The sequence below is a fragment of the Pelophylax lessonae genome (genome assembly GCF_965119305.1).
Source record: "Pelophylax lessonae genome assembly, chromosome: 9".
NCBI lineage: Eukaryota > Metazoa > Chordata > Amphibia > Anura > Ranidae > Pelophylax > Pelophylax lessonae.
Genome location: NC_138776.1, coordinates 59,574,554 through 59,600,504, shown reverse-complemented (window position 1 = coordinate 59,600,504; position 25,951 = coordinate 59,574,554). Strand labels below are relative to the sequence as shown.

The 25,951-nt window shown below is 43.8% G+C and overlaps 1 protein-coding gene across 1 annotated transcript in view; it reads right to left on the bottom strand.

Annotated features, from left to right (window-relative positions):
* The window catches only part of LOC309564217 (uncharacterized protein), a gene marked incomplete at its 3' end in the record, with an annotated part of 184,811 nt that overhangs the window by 85,288 nt on the left and 73,572 nt on the right, over positions 1–25,951 (bottom strand). The window contains exons 10-11 of the mRNA XM_082268844.1: positions 20,111–20,184; positions 19,751–19,852 (exon numbers count right to left, since the gene is read on the bottom strand). Coding sequence (XP_082124970.1) covers positions 19,751–19,852; positions 20,111–20,184 — 176 coding nt within the window. The remainder of the gene's footprint in view (positions 1–19,750; positions 19,853–20,110; positions 20,185–25,951) is intronic.

Genomic DNA, 25,951 nt, shown 5'->3' with positions numbered 1-25,951 from the left:
TGTTAAACCGATGTATGGTCTTGGCCACCGTGCTGAAGCTCAGTTTCAGGGTCTTTGCAATCTTCTTATAGCCTAGGCCATCTTTATGTAGAGCAACAATTCATTTTTTCATATCCTCAGAGAGTTATTTGCCATGAGGTGCCATGTTGAACTGAGAGTGAGAGCGATAATACCAAATTTAACGCACCTGCTCCCCATTCACACCTTGTAACACGTCACATGACACCGGGGAGGGAAAATGGCTAATTGAGTCCAATTTGGACATTGTCACTTAGGGGTGTACTCATTTTTGTTGCCAGTGGTTTAGACATTAATTGCTGTATTTTGATTTATTTTGAGGGTACAGCAAATTTACACTGTTATACAAGCTGTACACTCACTACTTTACATTGTAGCAAAGTGTCATTTCTTCAGTGTTGTCACATGAAAAGATGTAAAAAAAATATTTACAAAATGTGAGTGGTGTACTCACTTTTGTGAGATACTGTACATCAGGATTGATCATTTTTCAGATATACTGTATACTGTATATATCATAGTTTGTGGACTTTGTGGAACTTTCCTACAGACTAAATAAAATACACTGATTTGGGTTATTTTCACCAAAGAAAATTAGCAGAATACATTTTGGCCTAAATTTTTGAAGAAAATTTATTTATTTGCAAAATTTTATAAAAGAAACTAAAACATCTTTTTTTTTTTTTTTTTACAAAAGTGTGAGTGTGATAGCACTGAAAGCTGAAATTTGGCCTGGGCAGGAAGAGGGTTAAAATGCCTGGTACTAAAGTGGTTAAACAGAAGGCAAAGCAGGTCAGACACAGCCTATTTTTCACAAATGCAAAATTTTCAACTTAAATGCAGCTGCATGCGTTCAAATGGAAAACGCAATGTGTGACTAGAACACCTATTGGCATTAACTCTTAAGCAGCCCATAGATGACCATTAACAGAGTCAGTGTTGATGGAGGAATGCATCCCACAGCACTATTGCATTCTGCAGCAGGGAGCCCTCTGGCCAGTAGAGCACAATGGCTACTGCTAGCCGTCGGAAGTAATAGGATATAATAAATCAGACAGGCTGGTTGTACCGAAGTCAATCTATGGATCAACTTGGGAAGAACAACTTGCCTGCCCATACATGTGTTGAATCTTCATGCATGGCCGGCTTTTTTCTTGTAAAATTTTTCTTTAGATTTACCAAAAACCAAATAATATGAAGTCATACTTAAACAACTGAATGAGGAAAGTGTATAATGTATGGCCAGCCTTAGGTTCTTTATGCTAACTGTCTAGATGACATGCAGGGGAACTTTGGTTTTGCTCACTGTATTGCCCTTGCTGAGTTCACCTCTTTTGAGCAGATGACACTTTTTTCTTTTCATAGATAGCTACAAAGTACACATTGAAATGTTAGCACACATTGCAACATCATTTGCATTAAATGGCCCACCAGGCCATTTTCTGTGGCCCTGGCACCTCTCCTGCAGCTGCGGCACCGCCTTCATTTCCATCCCCCACCTTGTCTTAGTAGTTGGCAGCAGAGAGGAGGAACGCACTCCTCCACCAGATCCTGTGCCGTCGCAGCACCCCTCTCTGCCTCTCTTGGTCTCAGCATTCCGCACACCCTGGCAGCTGACTCCAGTCCCTACTCTGGTCCTCCTCCAGACCCTGCACTCCCTGCTTCTCAGCTCCACCCTCATCTTCTTCCTAGAAGCAGAAGGTAAGGGGGTGCACTGTAATATAAGGAGGAGTGGAGGACTCTTGACTTCTGATGGGGGGGTCACATCTGATGTAAGGGGGGGGGGGGTAGGGTGCTCTGGACATCTAATGTTACAGGTACAACGGGCCTTTGGGGGCAACCGAAATGCTGATGTGGCCCACGATGAAATTGAGTTTGATACCCCTGGTATAATCTTTTAAAAAGAAGAAACATTTGTGTATACTTAATAATAAAGGCTCATGCGCACACAGGACTTTTAAAAAACGTCAGTGCTGCTATCAGGAAAAAGCTGCGTTAAAAACACGTTTTGTGAATAGTGTTTATGATCGTTTATGCATGTTTTGAGCGTTTTTACAGTGCACACACTCCCTAAAATGTAAAAACGCTAAAAATGCCAAACACGGCGAAAAGCTTGTTACAGCATTTACCCGCATTTAGCAGCGTTTTTTGACATTTTGCGTTTTTACAGCCAAACAGCCTTTGCTCCTGGACACACTAGCAGTCGTTTTTTACAGCCCCTAAACGCTTATGCCTCCAAACTCCTCTGAAAGTTTATGTGTGCATGGACACATAGGCTAACGGAGGAGAGTTCACAGCCATTGAAAAAAGAAAAGCCAGATGCCCCTAAAAGCAGCTGCAAAAACATCCTGTGTGCATGAGCCCTAATAAGTAGAACGGCAGGTGACATGCTGGCCCGTTCCAGTCATATCTGCCTGTGTCACTCCCATTATAATGGAGTATTTCCGCTAACTAGTCAAGATACTTGTATGTGTGTATAGGAGAGGAAGGGTTAATGAAGCTGCATCTGTATATAATATACATGACAATCAGTGACACATTTACCAGCTCAATAGCCTGTAAAAGCTCTTTAACAGCTGAACACAAGTAAATTGTGTTACAAAGGTGCCCCGTGGGGCCGCGCTGGCCTCATTTACACGCGGGATGTGTTTTCTAACTGCTTTCCCTGCAATCTGCTCCGCGAGGACCTTCTGCATTAAACAAGTCCTAACTCGCCCACAGAGCAGCAGTTTAATCCTTGCTGCGCACTCCCCTGTGGCATCACTCGCAGTACGGCCCTGCAAGGTGTAATCTGCGCGTAAAGCAGTACAGCTGCAAGAAATCGGCTTGCACCCATATGTGGCGTAACAGAAATAAAACTTGTTTTGTTTGTAAAAAAATGTTTCATGTATTCATCCCCCCCAATGCTGATTATCGTTGCAGAGATGGGGTGTAGATCATGTGACCAGGTAAGCTGTGTGTCCAAGGCTGAGAATACTTATAATATGTACAAAATCCAACAACTGCTGCAAACAACTATTATCATTTTCTCTGAATTATTTGTCATCACAGCTCCGTAAATACATCTTTCTCTATCATACGATAACCTGGGACATCTAACTTAAATAATGCATGTGCCACAAAGTGCAGATACCAGTTCATCAAAATCAGGTGCCCCTGACTCTAGTAGGAGGCCGAAAGAGGAAAAATACTGAATCTCTCTGATTTCATGAGAGCACTTGATCTGAGTGAATTGGACTCTAATGATCTCCTGAGATCTTCCATATGTTTACTGAAGAAGTAAGGTGGTACTCTGATGTAGGTGAGTATTCCAATGTCGTAGACGAGGACAGGGAGTGTAGTGTCTCAGTGTGCTGTTTGTGCAATAATGTTTTCTGGATTCAATACTAAGCCGAGAGACCCTTTAAAATTGTTTGAATCCATGAAAGGAGGGAAGGGAATGTGATAGAACCCAGCCAGCACACACTGCTGGGCAGAGAAGCCTGGGACTTGGAGCGGCAGTTGAGATTTGTAAGTGCACTTCATATTCATTATTATTAAGGTTATGCTGCCACCTTCAGGTGAATGGACACTAGCCAAAAAGGCCAGAATTCTACACCTATGCATAACCCCTCCCAGCTCCGCTAAGCCTCAGTTTTGTAGCAAGCAATGAAGAGCAGACAAAGAGAGGAGGGGTCTCTGTGTCCTGTGATGTACTCTAAGAAAAGGATTTTACAGGTAAACCAAAAAACCTGATTTCCTAATCATACATCACAGGATACCGGAACTCTTAATGTTCATTACTACTTGTCATCACTACTTGGATGCGCCAAAGCACTAAACATGAGGGGTGAGCAACACAGCATCAAGACCCAAAACAGAATAGAAGAAAACATTGCTACAGAGCTGCCTGCAAGATCTTTTTCAAAACTGGCACCTGCATCAGCGTGAGCATCTACCTGGTAGAACTTAGTAAACGTGTGAAGAGAAGACCAGCTTGCAGTCTTACAATCTTAAACAGCAAAAGCTTGATGCTGAATCGCACAGGAAGCACTGATACTTGTAGTGGAATGGGCCATGATAGGGAAATAAGGGAGCTTGTCCTTGATAACATAGGCCTGAGAACTAACAATTCTATCTTAAAATGGTGAATCAAGAAGAGGCCTGACCCTTCCAAGTACCCTCATGTAAAACAAACAGGGAATCAGACTGTTGAAACAAAGCTATAGACTTCAGATAAATTCAAACAAGTTGAACAACACCCAAAAAGTGGAGCACTTTTTTAAAGTGATTCTAAATGAATGTATTTTATAACAATAAACATGTCATACTTACCTGCTCCGTGCAATTATTTTGCGTAAAGCAGACCTGATCCTCCTCTTCTAGAGTCCCCTGCTGATACTCCTGGCTCCTCCCCCCAAGTGCCCCCATAACAATCCACTTGCTATGGGGGCATTTACACACTCTGTCTGTCCATTGACACACAGAGTGTGGCTAAGCTCCACCTCCACTCTCTCTCCTCATTGGCTGTGATTGACAGCAGCAGAAGGCTGCTACCTCGATCTCCAGTGAGAAGAGAGAGACCCGAGAGAAGCGCTACTTCTTGGGCACAGTGCTGAATCAAGATTGGGCTCAGGTAATTATAAGAGGGGTTGCTGCACACAGAAGGGGTTTTACCCTAATACAGAGAATGCATTAATGTAAAAAAAAAAAAAATTCTACCTTTAGAACCACTTTAAAAAAATGCTTAGGACTAGAATATAAAGATGGCAACGCAATTTCATTCGGGTGAAATAAAGAAACCACATTAGGTAAAAAAAGGACAGAGGCCTCAATACCACCTTATTCTGGTGAAGAATCAGGAAAGGTTGTTTGCAGGAAATCGCAGCCAACCCCAAGACCCTGCAAGCCAAAGTAATTGTCAGGGCTGGGCTTGCAGCAGCTCTCTTCTCTTTGCTCAGGCTGCTCAGCTGTCGGAAAATTATCAGCACTCATTGTTTCCTCAGTGGCTCACTTTGGTTATTATCTGTTCATCAGTCCCACCTACAGCCAGCCCCTTCTGGTTATTTAGGCTGCTTGGTTAATTCCTTTCCTGCCTTCGCCTTGTCAACATATTTGGAGTTTCTCTGCTGTGTTCCTGGGAAAGACTTTGCCCGGTTCTTGATCCTCTTCCTATGCCTCAGACTATGCTGATTTATGCTTTCCTGTTCACTGGCTCGTCTGATTTCCCATTTTAGCTTCCGACCCCTGGCTTAGGTTTGACTATGTTTACTGCTCTGTACCAATTTATAACATTGCATTAAAGGTGTGATTTTTACTGCATTTTCTGTCTCGGTCTGATTCATGGTTCCTGACAGTATGCAAAGGCCATGAATTCAGAGGATGCAGGCAATCCACCTAGTGGTAATATTTTTTCCGCATTGAATGAGCAGGACCACCACATGGATCAGTTAGCCATAATGTTACAGATGCTCCTGATTCATGCTGTTCACCTGGATCCTCCCACTGTGGCTGTTCCAGGACAACTAGCGTTGCAGGCCATCCCTGCTGCTGCTCCAATCTCCCTGCAGGCATCCGCCTATAATATTACCTCTGTAAGAGGCACGTCTGGTTCTGCATTGCTTCCCCAGCATTTTGGGGGGCAATCCAGTTCAATGTAGAGGGTTTCTCAACCAGGTTGGGATATACTTTGAGATGCTACCCCAGGCGTTCCCCACGGACAGAAACAAAGTAGGTCATAATTTCTTTGCTTTCTGATAGAGCCTTTGCCTGGGCAAACCCTCTATGGGAGATTCAAAAACCCATTGTCCTGAGATCCTGAGATTGTGGCTTCTTTTAAAAGGGTATTTGACGTTCCTGTTCACTCCACTTCAGCTGCCAAGAGCCTCATGTCCATCAGAGGACAAGAACTATTGCTGATTATGCCATTGAATTCCATACCCTGGCAGCAGAGGTTGCTTGGAACAGTGAGGCCCTCGTGGCTGCTTTTCTCATGGTTTCTCGGATAACATTAATGAGATAGCATCCCGAGACATACCTACGGATCATGAGAAGTTAATCACGTTTGCCATTCTCATTGACTCCAGACTCCGAGAGAGACCTTCCTTCAAGGAGCGCTTGCGGAAGCCTCCTTAACATTTGGCTCCGAGCGTTGCATTCCCACCCTTGCCTCCCTCACCTCCAAGGCATCCTGGTACAGAGTCTGCCAGTGAGGTAGAACCCATGCAGTTGGGCTTCACATGTCTCTCTGCGGAGGAGAGGGCCTTTAGGAGGAGGGAGAGATTGTGCCTTTATTGTGGCCAGGCAGGTCACATATTGAAGTCTTGTCCTACCCATCCGGGAAACGCCCGCACCTGAGGTCCTGTAGGGGACAGACCTTAGGTGGCATTTTTGCATCCCCAGCTATCCTGAAGGATAAGCCTCTAGTTCCGGTTACCCTTTCTTGGTCTGAGTCGTCCATCGATACACAGGCTGTAGTCGATTCTGGGGCTGCAGGCCTATTCTTAGATACTGCGTTTGTGTCTAAGCACTTGATCCCGCTCCAGCTTCAGGCCACTCCACTTGCCATTGAGGCTAATGATGGGAGACCTTTACAGCCTGCTCATGAGACTGCTCCGTTTTCAACTTATTTTCTCCCCTCATTCCCTGGTGGTCATTGGTTATCCTTGGCTACAGAGGCAACCTTTTGATTGGCATCGTGCTGAGGTTCTTTCCAGGTCGCCACAATGCAGTAAGACATGTTTTCAGAAAGTGGTTAGGTCTTGTGCACCTCTTCACTCTCCTTTTTTCCAGGTGTACCGGGAATATAGTGATGCCTTTGACAAAGGCCAAGCAGGTAGTTTGCCTCCACATCAGTCGTATTATTGCGCAATTGACTTTCACCTGGTGCCATGCCCCCTTGTGGCCAGTTCTACCCTTCGTCTGTCTCAGAGGATAAAGCCATGGTGGACTATGTTGCCGATTCACTTTCTCGAGGGTTCATCCACAAGCCCTCGTCTCCTGCCGGTGCTGGATTCTTTGTGAAAAAGAAGAGTGGTGAACTGAGACCTTGTATCGATTATAGGGGTCCTAATCACATCACGATTAAGAACACTTATCCGATTCCATTGATTACGGAATTATTTGACCTCCTAAAGGGAGCCACGTTTTTCACCAAGCTCGATTTGAGAGGGGCATACAATCTCGTGAGGATCAAGGAGGGCGATTAATGGAAAACAGCATTTAATTTCAGGACCAGACATTACTAATACCTCGTAATGCTGTTTGGCCTCTGCAACGCTCCTGCAGTTTTTCAGGAATTCATCAACAATGTCCTCCGAGATATGTTGCAGCAGTGTGTGGTGGCTTATCTCGATGATATTCTCATATATTCAAAATCCGTAGAGAGCCACCACACAGATGTCTCCTGTGTGCTACAGAGGTTGAGAGAAACCGGTATTGTAAGTTGGAGAAGTGCAAGTTCCATTGTGAGTTATGTAATTTCTACTGCCTACTTCCTAGGAGTGCATGGTGGGTCAGTGGCGATTTTGGCTGTGAGAAAGAGGGTCCTCCCTCGAAACGCATAAGCCACATCAGGTTTTGAGGACGCCTTCACGCTATCCAGGAGTAGAGAAGTGTCCTGGAAGCGAGCGGTGCCCATTTCCTATATGCTTGCTCATATGCTACGTTTGTGAGTATATTGTACGCTACCCTTCTTTGCTTTTAATAAACTTTTAAGTGGTAATGCAGAAGGTCGGTGCGCCCTTCTCTTGTTGTTTTCTTGTAGTGCCTTTTGGATACCCTTGGTCCTGAGGGGGGCAGCAAGACCACTTCATTTGTGTCATAAAACCGCCTAGAAGATTCATCCTTCCCGCATACCACTCGAGCGCAGGAGAGATATTGTTGTTCCCTGACTGTTATGACCAGGAAGGACGGCAACCCACAGAATTGGTCTCCGGTTTTCATTAAGGCCTTTGAGTCTCTCAAGGCTGCCTTTGTTTCAGCTCCTGTTCTGGCACAACCTAAACCTAAGTTACCCTTCATTCTCTAGGTTGATGCGTCTGAGGCTGGAGAAGGCGCCCTTGTGTCTCAATGTCCTGTCTCTGAGAGCGCTATGCATCCATGTGTCTACTTTTCTAAGAAATTTTCTCCTGCAGAATGCAATTACGAGATTAGGGACAGAGAATTGCTAGTTATCATTTTAGCTCTTAAGGAATGGAGGCATCTCCTCAAGGGTACCACTGTGCCAGTCCTCATTTTGACTGACCATAAGAATCTAACATTCTTGTCGGAGGCTAAACGCTTATCTCCCAAAAGGGCACGATGGGCTCTTTTCCTGTCAAGCTTCAATTACATAGTCTCATTCTTACCTGGTACAAAGAATGTAAGGGCTGATAGATTGTCACAACAGTTTTCCTCCTCCTTCAAGATGGAGTCGGTGCCTACCCCTGTGATACCTTCAGATCACATTTTAGCCACTATTCACACTAGTCTCACTTCACCTTTGGGTGACAGAATTCTTGCTGCTCAGATCCATTCTCCTCCTGAAAAACCTTGGACTGCTGCTTTGTCCTTGAGAATCTCAGCACTGCTTTGCTCCAGACATACCATTCTACCAAGGTAGCTGGTCTACCTGCGAAGAATCAGCTCATCTGGTCTATTTCTCAACAATTCTGGTGCCCTAGTCTCTGCGCTGATGTAACCACCTTCGTAGCCGCCTGTTCCGTGTGTGCCCAGAGTAAACACCATCCAGTGGTCCTACAACCCATACCCAATAGAGAGAGGCCTTGGACCCACTTGTCTATGGATTTTATTGTAGAGTTACCTAACTACCAGGGCAACACAGTTATTATTATGGTGGCTGACCAGTTTTTGAAGATGTCTCATTGTATTCCACCAGAAGTTGCCTACATCCAAAGAACTTGCATCCATTTTTACTTGGGAGATCTTTCGGTTACATGGGCTACCCAAGGTTATAATCTCGGACAGGGATAGGCAGTTTGTGTACAGGTTTTTGGCAAGCCTTTTGTGCACAGTTGTGAATTCAGCTATCCTTCTCCTCGGTGTATCACTCACAGTCCAATAGGGCAGCAGAACGAGCTAACCAAGTCTTTGAGCAGTTCCTACGTTTCTATAATTCTGACCACCATAACAACTGGTCAGACCTCTAACCTTGGGCAGAGTTTGTTCACAATAGTGCCGTCAATACCGCTTCCCGATTGTCTCCGTTTATGGCGAATTATGGTTTCCAGGCATCCATATTGCCTGACACATTTGTACCTTAAATTCCTTAATTAGAGGAGCATCTCCGTGAACTCTGTTCCACTTGGGTGTAGGTCCAAGAGCCCTTGCGACATGCCAGTGATAGGTACAGACTCCATGCTGACTGCCAACTTCTATCTGTGCCTTCCTACCAGGTTGGGGAGAGGGTCTGGCTATCATCTCATAACCTCCGACTCCATGTTCCCTCACTGAAACTGGCTCCCTGATATATATATTTCCGTATTCTCCATAGGATCAACCCAGTGGCTTACGCATTTGACCTTCCTTCTAACATGCGTATTTGGAATGTACTGCATTTCATGTTTCCTTATTAAAATCTTTGGTGTGCACCTGCTTCACCAACTCGGTACTATGTCCTCACCTGGTTCAGGTTGAGAATCATGATGAGTAGGAGATCCAATCGATTATTGACTCCCATAGGTTCCATGGGCGCATACAGTACCTTTTCATTGGAGAGGGAACGGTCCAGAGGAACACTCTTAGGTCTTATCATTGGTCGTACATGCTCCTGTCCTCCTCCGTGCTTTCCATAGACGTTTTCCGCTAAAACCTGGTGCCCCTCCGAGGGGGAAGGGTTGTTGAGAAGGGGGTACTGTCAAGGCTGGGCTCGCAGCAGCTATCTTCTCTGTGCTCAGGCTGCTCAGCTGTCGGATAATTGTCAGCACTCATTGTTTCCTTAGTGGCTCATCTGGTTATCATGATCTGCTCCTCAGTCCCACTTACAGCCAGCCCCTTCTGGCTATTTAGGCTGCCTGGTGTTCATTCCGTTCCTGCCTTCGCCTTGTCAACATATCAGGAGTTTCTTTGCTGTGTTCCTGTGAAAGACTTTGCCCGGCTGACAACCCTTCTGGTTCCTGATCCTCTTCCTATGACTCGAACTACGCTGATTTCTGGTTTCCTGTTCACTGGCTCGTCTGATTTCCCATTTTGGCTTCTGACCCCTGGTTATGTTTGACTACGTTTACTGTTCTGTACCATTTTTTATCATTACATTAAAGGTGTGATTTTTACTGCATTTTCTGCCTCAGTCTGATTCATAGTTCCTGACAGAAATGGCATCCAAAATGACAACCTTGGGCATAAGGAGTGACAAGGGAATCTCTCAGAGAGGTTCAAAAGGAGAAGTCTACAAAACAAGTAAAGGACCCACAAGACCATGGCCGATCTAGGAGAGCCCATAGCTTGTCAGCCAAGTAATTTACAATTTCTTTACCCCCTTCTTCATGGCAAAGCAGGTAATATGAGAATGAAAGAAATGTGAAACTGCGCTAACCTCTAGTAAATAGGGGGTATTACTCCACTATATGTTATACTCCCGCTACGTGCTGATTCTGAGGATGTGATTCCTCACATCCACAAATTACTAATAATAAAGTGCATATAGTGATTATAAAATAGGTGTTCAAAACATATCTTGCATAAAGTATCCAAAATACTGTATGTTCATTAAAACTGGCTAATATCATATAAAAAAAGTTACTCGTGTTTTGGCATTAATAGATGTGTATAAATATTAATAAATAGCAATAAATAAATATATATCCACAATTTATACATGGACCATAGCAGTCTAGCTTGTGATAGTCTTCTATGATTCACAAAAACTTATTTTCTTGGTGAGGAAGAAGAAAAAGGTGCCGTAGTGCAAAAAAGTCTTTCCAATATTTATCGTGCTGCAATACCGATAGTATGACCCTTCACCGATCACCTTGAGTGCTGTGTGGTAAGAAGACTCACTTACCAGATGTTGTAGATTCCTAGTGGCGTACGCCAGAAAGGAATCAATATTCGCTTGGTCTTATATATCCCAGATCCTCTGTGTGGCGGGGGTCCACTAGATATGGCTTGTGATCCACGATGTTGTGGGAGATGTCTCCTTTGGATATAGCTTTATGGCTCAAAATGAAAAAGCAAAAAGGCCCCTCATCGTGTAGAGCGTTAAAAGACTCCTTTATTTTTAAAACCGTTTAAAAACACTCCAAATTCCAGTTAAAACATTCCAAAGCCAAAAAGACCAAAAATGTAAAAAGTCTCACTCCAAATCGTGAATAAACGTAACTATGTGCAGTCTCTATAAAGAGTATGCCGCTCCTGCCCTCCGTCAAACACTTTCCAGCCTCGCGGCTAAGGTTTTACCGTGTTTGTAGGTGATTTCGCCGTACCCGGAAGTGGGATCTCGGCGTGCGGCTCACCGGCGGGCTCAGAGCGAGGCAGCGTGCGTACCAACTTGATGCGTTTCGTCAGCAATATGACGTCTTCGGAAGGACGTCTTCGGAAATTATACACAATATGAGAATGACCAGAATGCCCTTCGTCTTTATCCTTTACAGCAGGTGAGATAGAAACTGCAGAAGAGGAAAGGCAAAGATCAGGGAAAACTGATCCCAAGAAGTCACTAGGGCATCCAACGAAAATGATTGAGGATCGCTGGTCTGGGACACAAACCACTCAAGTTTGTTGTTGAATCTGGGCACCAAGAGATCCACATACTGCATTTTTCTCCACACACAAATCTCTGCAAACACCCCAGGGTAAGGAGTCCACTCCCCCAGATTCAGCTGCTGGTGGATGAGAAGGCCACGGTAGAGAAGGCGGAAACATGAAGTTCTGTCCAAGACTAGTTGTTTGGCAACTTCCACTCCCCTGACAACCATGTTCCCTTAAATCAAAAGGTTCTCCAAAACACTTCCCCAGCTCGACAGGCTGACATCTATCATCAAAACTTTCCATCTTTTCGGCATCTAGCATCTGCATGACAACACACCATTCCAGTTCTGGTTTTTGGCGCCAGATCAAAGATGGTAGCTCAAAGACTCTTGACGCTTGTGCCATAATGACAGGATATGGAGTTGAAGAGCTCTGGAGTGAAACTGGGCATAAAGGACCAAATAAAAGGCAGCTACCATCTTCCCCAGTAACCTAATATAGGCCCAAATCGAGGAACTTTTCAATGACTTCAAAAACTCCACCTGAGATCGAAGAGGGACATTTCTTCTATGGAAGCAGTATCATGTCAAGGACTAAGCCTAAGTCCAGATGTTGTGCCAGAACCAAGGGCCACTTCTAAAAGTTCAGAACCCAACTAACCCTCTACCATCTGCTGGACATTTGACATTAGCTTCTGTGCCGATTGCTCTCTGAAAAGCAGATCATCCAGGCAACACACAATGTCTTCAAAAACCACAAAACTGGAGCCAACACCTCGATATAAAATCTTAGACTAATAAAGTGGCCATCCACTGCGAAAAGCAAAAACTGTTAATGAGGCAGAAAATAAGGATGTGCAGGTAGGCATCCTTGATATCCACTGGTGTCAGGAAGTGCCCTTGATTAAGCAAAGCAATCACTGAGCAGGAGGTTTTCAGCTTGAATTTCTGTACTTTCAGGAACTTCTTGAGAACCTTGTGGTTCAAAATAGGGCAGATAGCGCCGCTTGTCTTGAGAACTGCAAACAGGTTAAAATAGAAGCTGTCCGACCTCTCTCCGTCCAGTACAGGGGAGGGGCCTTTCCAGAGCTGCAGAGAAAACAGATTTATTTTTTGTGGTTCCAAAGATACCCTTGATTGTATAGAGCATGGAGGGGGAAAGTAGCAAAACTCCAGCTTGTAGCCTCTATACACAATGCTGCAGACCAAGTTCTCTGAGATTTCCTTGGTCCAGATAAATGCAAAGGCTAATAGACATCCCTCCACTTCCGTGGGTGGAGGTGTGCCTTCACTGTGAAGAGGACTTGGCTCTGGACCCTGAGGATTTAGGGGTCCAGTTCTTCCTACAAACTTGGGTTGTAGTTTTTGCTCACCGCCCAAGGTTTGTTGCGAACAAAAATAATTCTTAGATTCTAAAGACATCTCCTGTTTTGGACTTGTCACCTTCATCGTCTTATTTTGGGGTAAAAGCAAGCTTTTCCCCATAGTTACATTCTGAATGCTGTCATTCACGAACAGTCCTAACAAGTGTTGCCCTCAGAGGGCAGCCTCTGGATTAGTTTCCTGCAGAGAAGTCTCGCCAACCAACACTTGAGCCATAGGATCCTTCTCATGTGGACAGACATGATGCCCACTTAGGAAAGTTGGTGTGTTAAGTCTTCCAGGGCATCCACCGAGAAACTCAATTCTCAGAAAATCTTGGCAGGATCAATTGGATCCGATTCTCCAGAACGGGGCATACGCTTTGCCCAAGCTTGGCAAACTGCCACCACAGCCACTACCAGAGAAAAAGATGCTTTCTAACTTCTTATGTATGACCGGAACTTGATCAACTGGGACTGTCAGGGTCTTATTCAAGTAGTAAAAAACTGGGTCAACCAGCGAATCCTGTTTCTTGTAGAATTCCTCCTCCGTGGGGTACTGATGAGTAAATCACTTCTGAGGTGAGAATGCTTTCTTCAGGTGAGCCAAATCAGAATACATTGCTTACTGTCCCAGTAATTTAGGATGTTTTAGCAGCAGTCGGGGTTTAAGCCCAGTGACTTCTAGGGAAGACGACCCCATATAGTTACATATATAGTTAGTTACATATAGTTAGTGAGGTCAAAAAAATACATCAGTCCATCCAGTTCAACCTATGATGTGTGTGTGTTTGATGTTAACCGTACATTGTATACCCCTTTATGTTGTGGTCTTTAAGGTGCACGTCTAATAGTTTTTTGACACTATCGATGCTCCCCGCTGATACAACTGAGAAGAGAATTCCACATCCCCACTGCTCTTACAGTAAAGAACCCCCTACGTATTTTAAGGTTAAAACGTTTTTCCTCTAGTTTTAGTGAGTGGCCACGTGTCTTATTGTATTCCCTTTGTCTGAAAAGTTTGTTCCTTATGCTAGGGTCACCAGTACAGTATTTGTACATTAAAGAAAAAAGGAAGCCAATGCGCTACCAATGGGGTATAGGAAAAAGTAATAAAATAAGAGTAGGGTGGAGTCTATATAATTGAACCAAAATTCCTGAAACGGGCAGCCAATTCTAAAGGGTCACCACTTATTAACAAGGCTAAGGAAAAAAAGGGGGGGGGGGGATCGGCGCTTGTTTCGCTAAATGCTACATTTTCCAAAGCTACATATAGCACAGAATCCTAGTTGTACTATAGTAAACATTTCAATGTATAGATGTGGTGAAAACAAAAAAGTATGAGGTGAAAAAACACATCCAATATGTGACTTTAGTGACAGGTTACTGTGACTAAGGTGAGAAAGAAATATATAATATTCATAAGTGCATAAAACATATAAAGGTTGATTGGTGAAATATAATGATGACAAGATATCCACAATATAAAATTTCAATCAATAAATTAATAAATAATATAATAGTAATCGTGGGGTAATGATTATAAATAAGTCCATGTGCAAAAACAGTGCAAAAAATAATGCTTGAAAAGAAGGGTGACTTTCGTGGAACTTCTGAAATAAAACGGGTCACTAGAAGTGAGCTATATCCTTATGTGGGTGCAGTGGCCGCTCACCTCCACAAACACCTTTAAAGGCGTTTAGTGATAGTAGATCACTGGACCAGGATATCTACTCTTCCTCCACTGGTGGGAACCTCTATTAGAGTTTCTGGGGTCTCCTTTCAATGGATGTTGTCCGCCTCATTAAGTACTGGGTGTCTATCCTCCTCCAGTGCACTCAGAGAAATGAATGGGCACTCATCGTGAAGTACATTAAGATTATTTATTTAAAAGCAAACATACAGGACTTACAGTTAAGATAAAATCAGTTCAGTAGCCGCCGATGCGGTAAACCTCCGATACTTCCAGTCTCGGCCGTAGACCGGAAGTGACGTCACCTGGCTTCTCCCGACGCGTTGCGTCACTCACACACGTGATTTTATCAAGGGTGGCCCACCTTGATAAAGTCACATCCTTTCTGAGGACCGGTGCCCAGAACTGGACGGCATACTCCAGATGTGGCCGGACCAGAGTCTTGTAAAGTGGGAGAATAATCTCTTTATGTCTGGAGTGAATCCCTCTTTTTATACATGCCAGTATTCTGTTGGCTTTGCTTGCAGCGGCTTGGCATTGCATGCCACTGCCAAGCCTGTTAGCCACTAGGACCCCCAGGTCCTTTCCCATCTTAGATTCACCCAGGAGGTTCCCCCCCTAGCGAGTAGCTTACGTTCGTGTTTCTGACGCCAAAGTGCATTACCTTACATTTTTCAACATTAAACCTCATCTGCCATGTAGTTGCCCACCCCATTATTTTGTTAAGGTCTGCTTGTAAGGTTTCCACACCCTGCATAGAAGTTATTACCCTGCTTAGTTTAGTATCATCCGCAAATACCGAGATTGTGATAGATATCCCCTCCTCTAGATCATTTATAAATAAATTAAACAGGATTGGTCCCAAGACAGATCCCTGGGGGACCCCACTTTCCACACCCGCCCAATCCTAGTTCTCCCCATTTATCACCACCCTCTGGACTCTCCCCTGGAGCCAGTTCTCTATCCAGGTACTCACCCTATGGTCCATACCTACGTACCTTAGTTTGTACAGTAAGCGTTTGTGGGGAACTGTGTCAAATGCCTTTGCAAAGTCCAGATACACCAAATCCACAGGCCTTCCTTTATCTAGATGGCAACTCACTTCATCATAGAAGGTTAATAGATTGGTCTGGCAAGAATGATTTTTCATGAATCCATGCTGATTACTACTAATAATACTATTTTCATTACTAAAATCTTGTTTATAGTCTTTTAACATCCCCTCCAAAATCTTTCAGACTACTGATGTTAGGCTGACAGGTCTATAGTTACCCGGGATATATCTTGGCCCTCTTAAATATTGGTACCACGTTGGCTTTTTTCCAATCAGCTGGCACCATTCCTGTCTGTAGACTATCTGTAAAGATCAGGAATAACGGTCTGGCTATCACCTGGCTGACTTCTTTAAGAACACTCGGGTGCAAGCCATCCGGTCCCGGTGATTTATTTGTGAAGTTTCTCCAGTTTAGTTCTAAGTCTATCTTCTGTTAACCATGGGGGTACTTCCTGAGGTGTAATATTTAATTTAGCATTACTATCTGGTTAGTGTAGCCCCCCAATTCTTTAGTGAAGACTGAAGAGAAGAAATTATTTAGCACTTACGCCTTCTCACTGTTCTCTGTGGCCAGATTACCTTCATCGTCTTTTATGGGGCCAATGTGTTCTGGTCTTGCTTTCTTACTATTCATGCTTAAAAAATTTCTTGGGATTTTTTTTACTTTCTTCCGCTCTCCTGTTCTATTTTAGCCACCTTGATTTTGCCTTTACATTTCTTATTGCACTCTTTGTACTGTTGGAATGCTGCCTCAGCCTTGTGTTTTTTTAATGCCTTTTCTCTAGTATTAATAGGCCTATTTATGTTGGAGTTTAGCAACCCAGGGTTTATTTTTGCACTTTTAAATTTATTCCCCTTTGGAATGCACTGGCCAATCCCTTTGTTTAGTATGTTCTTGAAGCACTCCCATTTTTCCTCCGTGTTCTTTGTTAACAGGGTTATATCCCATTTGATATTTTCTAGCAAAGATCGCAGTTTTGGGAATTTGGCTCTTTTGAAATTCAGTGTCCTTATATTACCCTTGTGTTTCCTATTACTATTATTAATACTGAAACTAATTGACCTATGGTCACTGTTTCCTAAGTTGCCCCGTATTTCTATATCCATGATCAGGTCCGTATTGTTGGTAATCAGTAGGTCTAGTACCGCATTGTTTCTTGTCAGTGCTTTGACCATCTGACCCATGAAATTGTCCTGCAAAACATTTAGGAACTGCCGAGCCTTGGATGAATGCGCGGTTCCTTCTGCCCAGTATATATATGGATAATTAAAGTCCCCCATTATAATTACATTTCCCATCCTTGCTGCCATTCCAATCTGTGAAAGGAGGTCTGCCACCCCCTCCTCCTTCTAGTTTGGGGACCTATAGCATACGCCCAATATTTCTTTCCCCATAGTGCCTTCCCTTTGAAGTTCTACCCATAGGGATTCTACCTCCTCTTTAGCTTCATTATTAATATCGTCCTTCCTATTTACCTGTACACTGTTCTTAATATACAGACATACCTCTCCCCCTTTTTTACCTTCTCTATCTCTGTGATAAAGGGAATACCCCTGAATGGTTGCCAGCCAATCATGAGAGCTGTCAAACCAAGTCTCTGAAATCCCCACAAAATCAAAGTCCTCCTCATACATCAGCAGCTCCATCTCTCCCATCTTGTTGGCCAGGCTTCTAGCATTGGTATAGAATCCTCGTAATTTTGTCCTGTTGCACACTATATCCTCGTTTGATGTTGTTTTTAGGCTGCTCTTGCGATTTTTACCCATACACACCTTGGGTTTAGGAACTCTGAACACCCTAACGCTAATGTCCCCATTTGTGCTACTTGCTCCTTGCTGGCTAATTCTTCATCTGTACCCCCCCATCACCTAGTTTAAATGCCCTTCTAAAGACCCCAGAAGTGGTAACTTTAAGTTATTGCGCACCATATCTAGGAGGAAGCCCACTATGGTCTTCTGTGTCTGTAAAAGTCCTGGACCCTGAGATTCACCTTGGGCAAAATTGTCTACAGAGGATTCTGGACCCTCAGCAGCTTCCTGCTCTTCCTCACATTGAGATGTCCCTCCAATGCCTCATCCTCTCGCAAAAAGGGAGGAGGTCAAAGAGAGCACGTATGCTTGTGTCCCTTCCATTCCAAACCAGTGAAAAGAGACCATCCTGCAAACCAGAAATGACTGCAAAAAATGTATCTCTTGACACAAAGGAACCAAAGGATTGTTCCCCTGAAACATTGGAGATACCAGACAAAGTTAGGAATTTACAGCTAATCTGACACTTAGGAGAGCCATTACAGGGCAAACTATGCAGGGGGTCCTCTCTACCTAATAAAGACATTTGGGAGCCCACCTCTTCGTCCTTCTCCCCACCGCTCTGCCTGAGTAAGGTCATGGCTTGTTGAGGTTTAATAGGCCTATGATACACTAAAAGGTATTGGCCACCCAGGAACACAAGGAACACTGTCAGTGGGACTGCCTTATACTCCACTACAAAGGCACTCACCAGTCCAACAGATCATTACCCTGGACCCTGCTAGTGAGGTCCCCTGGTACATAATATCCTGGAGATTGCTGCTTTCAGGGTCCAGTGCCAACCAGCAACAGTACAGGCCACTCCGCTCTTGCATGTGGGGGTCCAGGTACAGTTTCTCTTGGCCTACAGTCTGGATTAAGCCCATCTCTACCCCAGAAGTGATTGTGTAGAATAGGCCATAAAAATAGGGAACAAAGCACATGAAACAAGATCTTTGATGAGGCACATCTGTAATCAAATTTATCACCACTAGCTAAAAACTGAGGCTTAGCGGAGCTGGGAGGGGGTACACCTGGGCAGGGAATTTATGCCTTTTTTGTCCATTGTCCATTCACTTGAAGGTGGCTGTAGTCATGAATATGAAGTGACCTGTGATATACGATTGAAAATTTTATAGATCACAGTGTAAAAACAGACAACATGCTTTAGGGGTTCAAAAATTATCAGAGCTTAACAATGCTGGACTAGAAAGGAAGGTCCTGCCAAAATATTATTAGGGTAATCCTTGGGTAAAAATGTAATAACAGCACAAGAACTGGCAGCTGCTTTTATTTTTAATAATGAAACATTGCATTAAAAAAAAAAAAAAACTTAACCGATCTCAATCTCCTATTTTGGTATGACCTCCCCCCCGTGTTAAAAACAAGCAATTGGGTTTCACACGATAACGAAAAACAGGGGTGTTTATTACAAGGCATACAGGGAAAAAAGGGTGGAAAATACAGGCATTAACATGATCATCACTAGAGTGTATTAGGGGTAGCGTGTGTTGAAGAGATCCAAGGTCCACAGATCTTTTCAAATTGTTTCACATTTCTCTAAGCTCAAAGGTTAGGTTATAACGGGGCAAATTAGTGTTAGTCAAGAAAAGCCGTTCGGCATAGGAAGGAGCTATAGTCTGTTTCCACCTAAGGAGGATACGTTTCTTAGTATAAAAGAGTCTGAGTAGCTTCTTAGTGGACGTACAGAGCGACTGATCCTTCAATAAGCAAAGCAGACATGGTCGTATCATACATATATTGGGGACTGCTGGCTGGCATTCCATAAAGATAGTAAACACAGACCAAATATTACAAATGTAGCCACAGGACCACTTTGTACAGAAGTAATCTGCTATAGTTCCACAGCTTTGAAGCATAGGAAGGTAGGCTTAAGGTTAAGCTTATGAAGCCTAGCTGGTATATAGTAGACTTTATGGAACAGTCTGACTTGCATTACTGTATCTCTCAACAAAATCACATACAGCTCTTCAAATTCAGAGTAGTCGCACTGATCATTGGGTGGGAATATGGTTTCCCAGCTCTGGAGGTTGATTTAGTAGCCTAACCTGTCAAACATGAGTCTTTCATACATTTATGACAGTTGCCCCAACATAAGGAACTAATCCTCCAGACTGCATCTCACAATAACGTTCCAGCAAATTATTACCTGGTTGTACCCTGCGTGTCGCTCCTCCAGACTCTCTCTCTGCTGACTCAGCAGTGACAGCTCTTGTGTCAGTTCCTCCAGGGTGGTCAGGAAGCTTTGTGTCTGAGGAGGAAACACAGCTCACATTAACCACCTGGAAATTCACTAGGAAGAGAATATACATTGTTGTGTGGCAACACAGAGAAGACAGACAGATTGGCCTAGAACAAAAATTACATAGATCAGGTCCTGCTTGGTCAGCAAAAACCATTTGCAGAGCACTGTAGCCCATATCTACCAATCAGCTTTATTGTTCTGCCAGTGGTCAGCGTGAATGGCTGCTAAAAGACCAAGTTCTGGATATTGCTGTGTGTATAGTACCTCTTCATCTGGCTCCTGTTGAGATCCTCTGTTTCCCGATTTGCTACTTTGTCTCTCTAAAAAGGCATCAAAGTCTGCAGGAAAAAAAAAATCAAAACTGGATACAAGATCTGGACTAAAATGTACAACCCCAATTCCAAAAAAGTTGGGATGCTGTGTAAAATCTACATAAACACAGAATGCAATAATTTTCAAATCTCATAAAACCATATTTTATTCACAATAGAAAATAGAAAACATATGAAATGTTTAAACTGAAAAAATGTACCATTTTAGGAAAAAAGGGTAGTTTTGAATCTGATTGCAGTAGTTTTGAGTCTGATTGCAGCAACACGTCTCAAAAAAAATTGGTAAGGCCCCTTTACCACTAGCGGACCGTTCAGATCCGCCTGTCAGTTTTTCAGGCAGATCTATTAAACACTGACAGGGATGCTTACGATGATCAGCTTTTATTAATTTATGTGAAACATTTATCCGAAAAGGAAAATAACTGTCTAGCTAAAATTTCTCAAATTGTTAGCAGGAATTCAAATTCAATTTGTTAATCAAGTCCATCTAAACCTGCTCGTTTAACCCTACCTTCCCCCGCACTGACAATGCTGCTGTCCAAAGGTGTCTGCTTTAGAGTAAGAGCCGGTCCACACTAGCGCGACTTGTCAGGCGACTTGTCAGCCTGACAATTCGCGCTCCCTCGCGGTCCCTACAGGACCCGTTCTAATAGCTCCGACTTAGAAAAAGGGTCCTGTACTACTTCGGGGCGACCTCGGAGCGACTTGCATAGACTTCCATTATGTGGAGTCCCTGCAAGTCGCTCCAAAGTCGTGGTGCATGGTAATGCACAAGTCGCCCCCGAAGTAGTAAGGAGTCGTGTCGCCTTAGTGTGAACCGACTCTAAGACTTAAGTCTAGTTTTTTTTTTTGTTTAAAAATAACAAACATGTTATATACTTACCTTCTATGTGCAGTGGTTCTGCACAGAGCAGCCCAGATCCTTCTCTTCTCGCATCCCTCACCAGCGCTCCTGGCCTCTCCCTCCTGCCCCCACAGCAAGCAGCTTGCTATGGGGGCATCCGAGCCAAACCGCTACACTGTGTGTCCATTCAGACATGGAGCCATGGCTCGGCCCTGTCCCCTCTCTCCCTTCATTGGCTCACTGACTTTAATTGACAGCAGCGGGAGCCAATGGCGCCCTGCTGCTGTCTCAGCTAATTAGGAGGGAGAGTCCCAGACACCCGAGATTCTCATGCAACACCGCTGGATTGAGATGAGGCCCAGGCAAGTATTAGGAGGGTTAAGGGGGACTGTTGCGCATAGAAGGTTTTTTATCTTAATGCATAGAATGCATTAGGATAAAAAACCTTCTGACTTTAGAACCACTTTAAGCTGGGTCAGTGGGATAAATGAAAACAAAAGCTATGAGATTCCTGCATCCACACACACAACAGATGTGGATGCAAGAATCCCCTGCGGGACTTTTTGCTGTCAGAATACACTGATCAGCACTGCAGCCAATTGGCTGCAAGCCGCTGATTAAAGCACATTTATCAGCAGTCCCATTTCATAGAAGCCGATTTAACGATCAGCTTCTGTCTAACAGAGAGGTCTGCGCACAGATCAAAATTTGGCCAGTCCCCAATGAAAAAGCTGAATTTCAATCCTTATGTACCCAACTTTACTACTTCATCCAGGATGCATTCGCCCTAAGACAGGAAGTGTAATAAAAGCAGGATCATCAAGTGAAATGAGGAAAAGAAAAACCTAAAAAAGAAAACGAATGCAGCCATCACAGCTAAGAATTGATAAACTGCAAAAGATTACATTTTTGTTTTTGGGTTTTATACAGCTTTAATAAAATGCACCAAGAAAAACCTTGGGTGGTGACAAACCAGCTGCTGAGAGGAGGAGAGTTTCAATAGCTGGAGGTGACTATGTCATTGTAGGCAGCAGCAAGGGCTAACCGAATCAAAAAACTGTGCAAAAAGAAGCAAAGGCAGGAAGAAACTACTCCATGCTGCAATAGGAAGGAACAGAGTGTGCAGCATGTACACAGGACACTCTAGCAAGTGACGCGGCACTTCAGTCCACAAGTCGCTAAACTTTTTTGCAGAACTGACAAAACAGGGGATAATGGTGGTGCTTAACAGAACCAGTAATATATTCCAATGCTCGGACACATGATAAAGGAGATCTCAGATACTTACCAAAGTCCTGGACCTGAGGAGCGCTCTGCAGCAGTATACAAAGATTTGGAAAGCACTAAGGCATCTTTCACATGATCAGGCCGATCAGGTCCGCCTGTTCGTTTTTCAGGCGAACATAATCAGGTCACCCATTCTCCTCTATGGGGAGGCCATGTCATCTGGCATCCGATCTGAAAAGATCCGCTGAAAACAGACGGATGTCTATGCGTTCGCCATCCGTCCAGCGGGTTGGAACGGATGGAATTGGGTGATCCGATCTTCCCATAGAGGAGAGCGGGACTCTGACAGATCCATCTCTGCACAGTGAGAGGAGACGGACCTGTCATCCGTCTGCTCAGCGGGAATCAACGGTTTGATCCCCGCTGAGCTAGAGGAGTCCGCCAAGCAGATCCGCCCCGTGAGAAAGGTGCCTAAAAGCAGAGTCCAATGTCTGAAGGTCACATTCCATATATCTTTGGGCATATTCACAAAGTGAGTTTGGGTCTCGCCAGAGGCTGTGCCAAGCTACTGGAGTTGGAGAGAGCACTGTGCAGCAAACTTACAAAAGGTACTGGAAAGTGTCACAAGCAGAGCCCATTACATGAAACCTCACATTTCAGGATAGCCTCACAGTCTTTGGTCCAACGGGCCTGTACAGCCGCCAAAGCTATAGATCAGGAAACACCAATCCAGATAGCGGCATGCAAATTAATTCTTGATTGAAGCAGAAAAGATCTTAAAGCAGTAGAAAACCGCTGGGTGTTTTTTTTTTTTTAATTCTGCAAGGTAATGCCATAATGTGCTGGTATGCATCGCATACCAGCAACTAGCGGCCATAATAACACTAATGACATTTTTTTTCCAAGGGACCAATCCAGGCCAAAAAGAGCCATAGAACCAAACGAGGGTCCAGAGGGGGGAGGAAGTTACGATCCAAAAAGGAGAAAGGTATAGATGATGCAGGTATTTTTAACTTGAGCGGAGCCCCTCTCTCCAATGAGGAGAAATTGGTGCTTAGTAAGGGACTGAAATATGTTCCCCCCCGATCTTTAAGTAAATTTGAAGTATTTATGGACGTGCAAAAATTTGTACGCAAGCTAAACGTCCAGCGGTACCTCATCACTAATCCCATACGGAATGTACTGCCTAACTCTAGGGGCTTTCAGAATACCACACTGAGTAATGCCTCCCTTTTTAACCCTTCTGGGTCTCTAGTTCCCCCTTTGAGTGTTTTTAGAGAGGTTATGGGTTCTGACCTTGATAAAATGCGCATACCTAAGGCCCCCTATGATCAGAAATTTAAGAAGGGTATGGAATCATTGAAGGAAAGACATGACATTGTCGTACGTCCCGCCGACAAGGGTGGTGGCATTGTGGTTTTAGGAAGGGATGCTTATCATTCTGAAATGATGAATATCCTTTCTGATGTCACCACCTATGTCCCTTTACAGGCCAATTCCACTCGTAAATATAAAAGCACTCTTTCCCAGTTGGTGGAAGATGGCTTTTGCAGTGGGATTCTTAATAAAAAAGAAAAGGCATTTTTGGTTCCTGTGGCCCCTAGGGTGCCAATTATGTATATATTACCAAAAATCCATAAGGATCCAGTTCGGCCCCCAGGGAGGCCTATTATTAGTGGCCTGGATTCAGTGACCTCTCAGGCAGGGAGGTATGTGGACAACTTCCTTCAGCCTATTGTGTCCATCATGCCTTCATATTTGAAGGATACTACACAGGTGATAAACATCTTGAAGGAGGTTGTATGGGAGGAGGGATGTCTTCTAGTCACGGCTGACGTCACCTCTCTTTACACCGTTATTTCCCATGCAGACGGCATGGAAGCGGTAGAACATTATTTGACTAGGGACTCTTCTTTACCTAGCAGACAGCAAGATTTAATTTTACGTTTGCTTAGTTTTTCAATGAAGCATAACTATTTTTGGTATGGAGGCCAATATTACCTCCAACAGAGAGGAGTTGCCATGGGGGCAAAATTTGCGCCCTCCATGGCCAACCTTTTTATGGCCAAATGGGAGGATGATGTCGTCTATTCTGGTATGTTTCCAGAGCTCCTCCTTTGGAGGCGCTATATAGACGACATCATCCTCCTATGGAAAGGTGATTTGGTATCGTTGGACACTTTCATGGGGACTTTAAATGATAATGATAGGGGCATTGAACTCAAATACGTGGCCAGTGAGATAGAGATCAATTTCTTAGATCTACGCATTAGAGTTGAAGGGAATCAACTGATCACTTCCACACATTTCAAGGAAACTGACCGTAATGGTTACATCCATTTGGATAGTTGCCACCATCGCCCGTGGCTCAAGGGGGTGCCCAAGAACTAATTCAGGCGTATTAGGAGGAACTGTTCCAAATTGGAAGATTATTGGGTGGAAGCTGATCTGTTGAAGGAACGCTTTATTTCCAAGGGCTACAGTTTGGAAGAATTGGATTCAATCGCCCAGGATGTGGGCTCTATGGATCGGGGACATATTTTAGACCCGACGTCTAGGCCCCTGAATCCTGATGAACCTTGCAAAACTCTCAAAGCCCCACCTAAGTTTACATTCTTTACCAGTTACTCGTCCCAACATTTTATGGTAAAGAGACTTTTGAGGAAGCATTGGGGCGTCCTCAAGAGTGATAGGGTTTTGGGGCCACTTTTACCTGAGATGCCTGTGGTTACCTATAGGGCTTTGCCCCCTTTAAGATTATCCATTGCACCCAACATTGTGGATCCCCCTTGGAAGCCAATTCCATTTTTTCAGATGAATGGTTTCTATTCATGTAGGCGCTGTTCTATCTGCAGGCTGAACCATCTGAAATGTAGGAAGTATACTAGTTTTTCTTCTAATGTCACTGGGAAATCCTATGAGGTAGAGCATTTTGCCACTTGTACAACTAAGAATGTTGTGTATCTTATTACTTTCCCATGCGACCTGCATTACGTAGGCCGCACCATCCGTCCTTTCCATATACGGATGAATGAACATGTGGCAAACATCAGAAAGGGCTTCCCGAAGCATTCTTTATCAAAACATTTTGATTTGAAACATGCTAGGGATCCCAGTGGCACCTCTTTCATGATTATAGATGTACTACAGCCGCATTGGAGGGGTTGCAATATTAGGAGGGAGGTATCAAAGCTTGAGACCAAATGGATCTATCTACTCAAGGTATACAGGCCGTTCGGTTTAAACATTGAGTGGGATGTTAATGCCTTCATTAACAATAGCTGAGTTTTGCCCATTCAATACGGTCCTGTTACCTACCCAGTTGTTCTTCAGTTTTTGAGCCCCAGTATATACATGTATATTTTTATATATTTTTATATATATTTTACATGTAGTTATATTCTCTAGCCAATATTCATCTTTCCTGCGACCTTGGTTTTAGCCTTAGGTATATATGGACTATACGATTTTATCTTGCTGTCTAGAACTCGCTAGGGCTTTTTTATGTTTTTTATGTGTATTTATGTGATTTTAGCATTTGTAGATTTTTAATCGTTTTTATGCATTTTTATTGTCATTTCATGTTTTATTGTATATTTAATATTTGTGTATATGTGCCTGCTGTGTTGCACTGGTTCACTTTTGGCGCTCCGGACTTTCGGATGTGACGCTATATATACCAAATTGAATGCTATATTGATT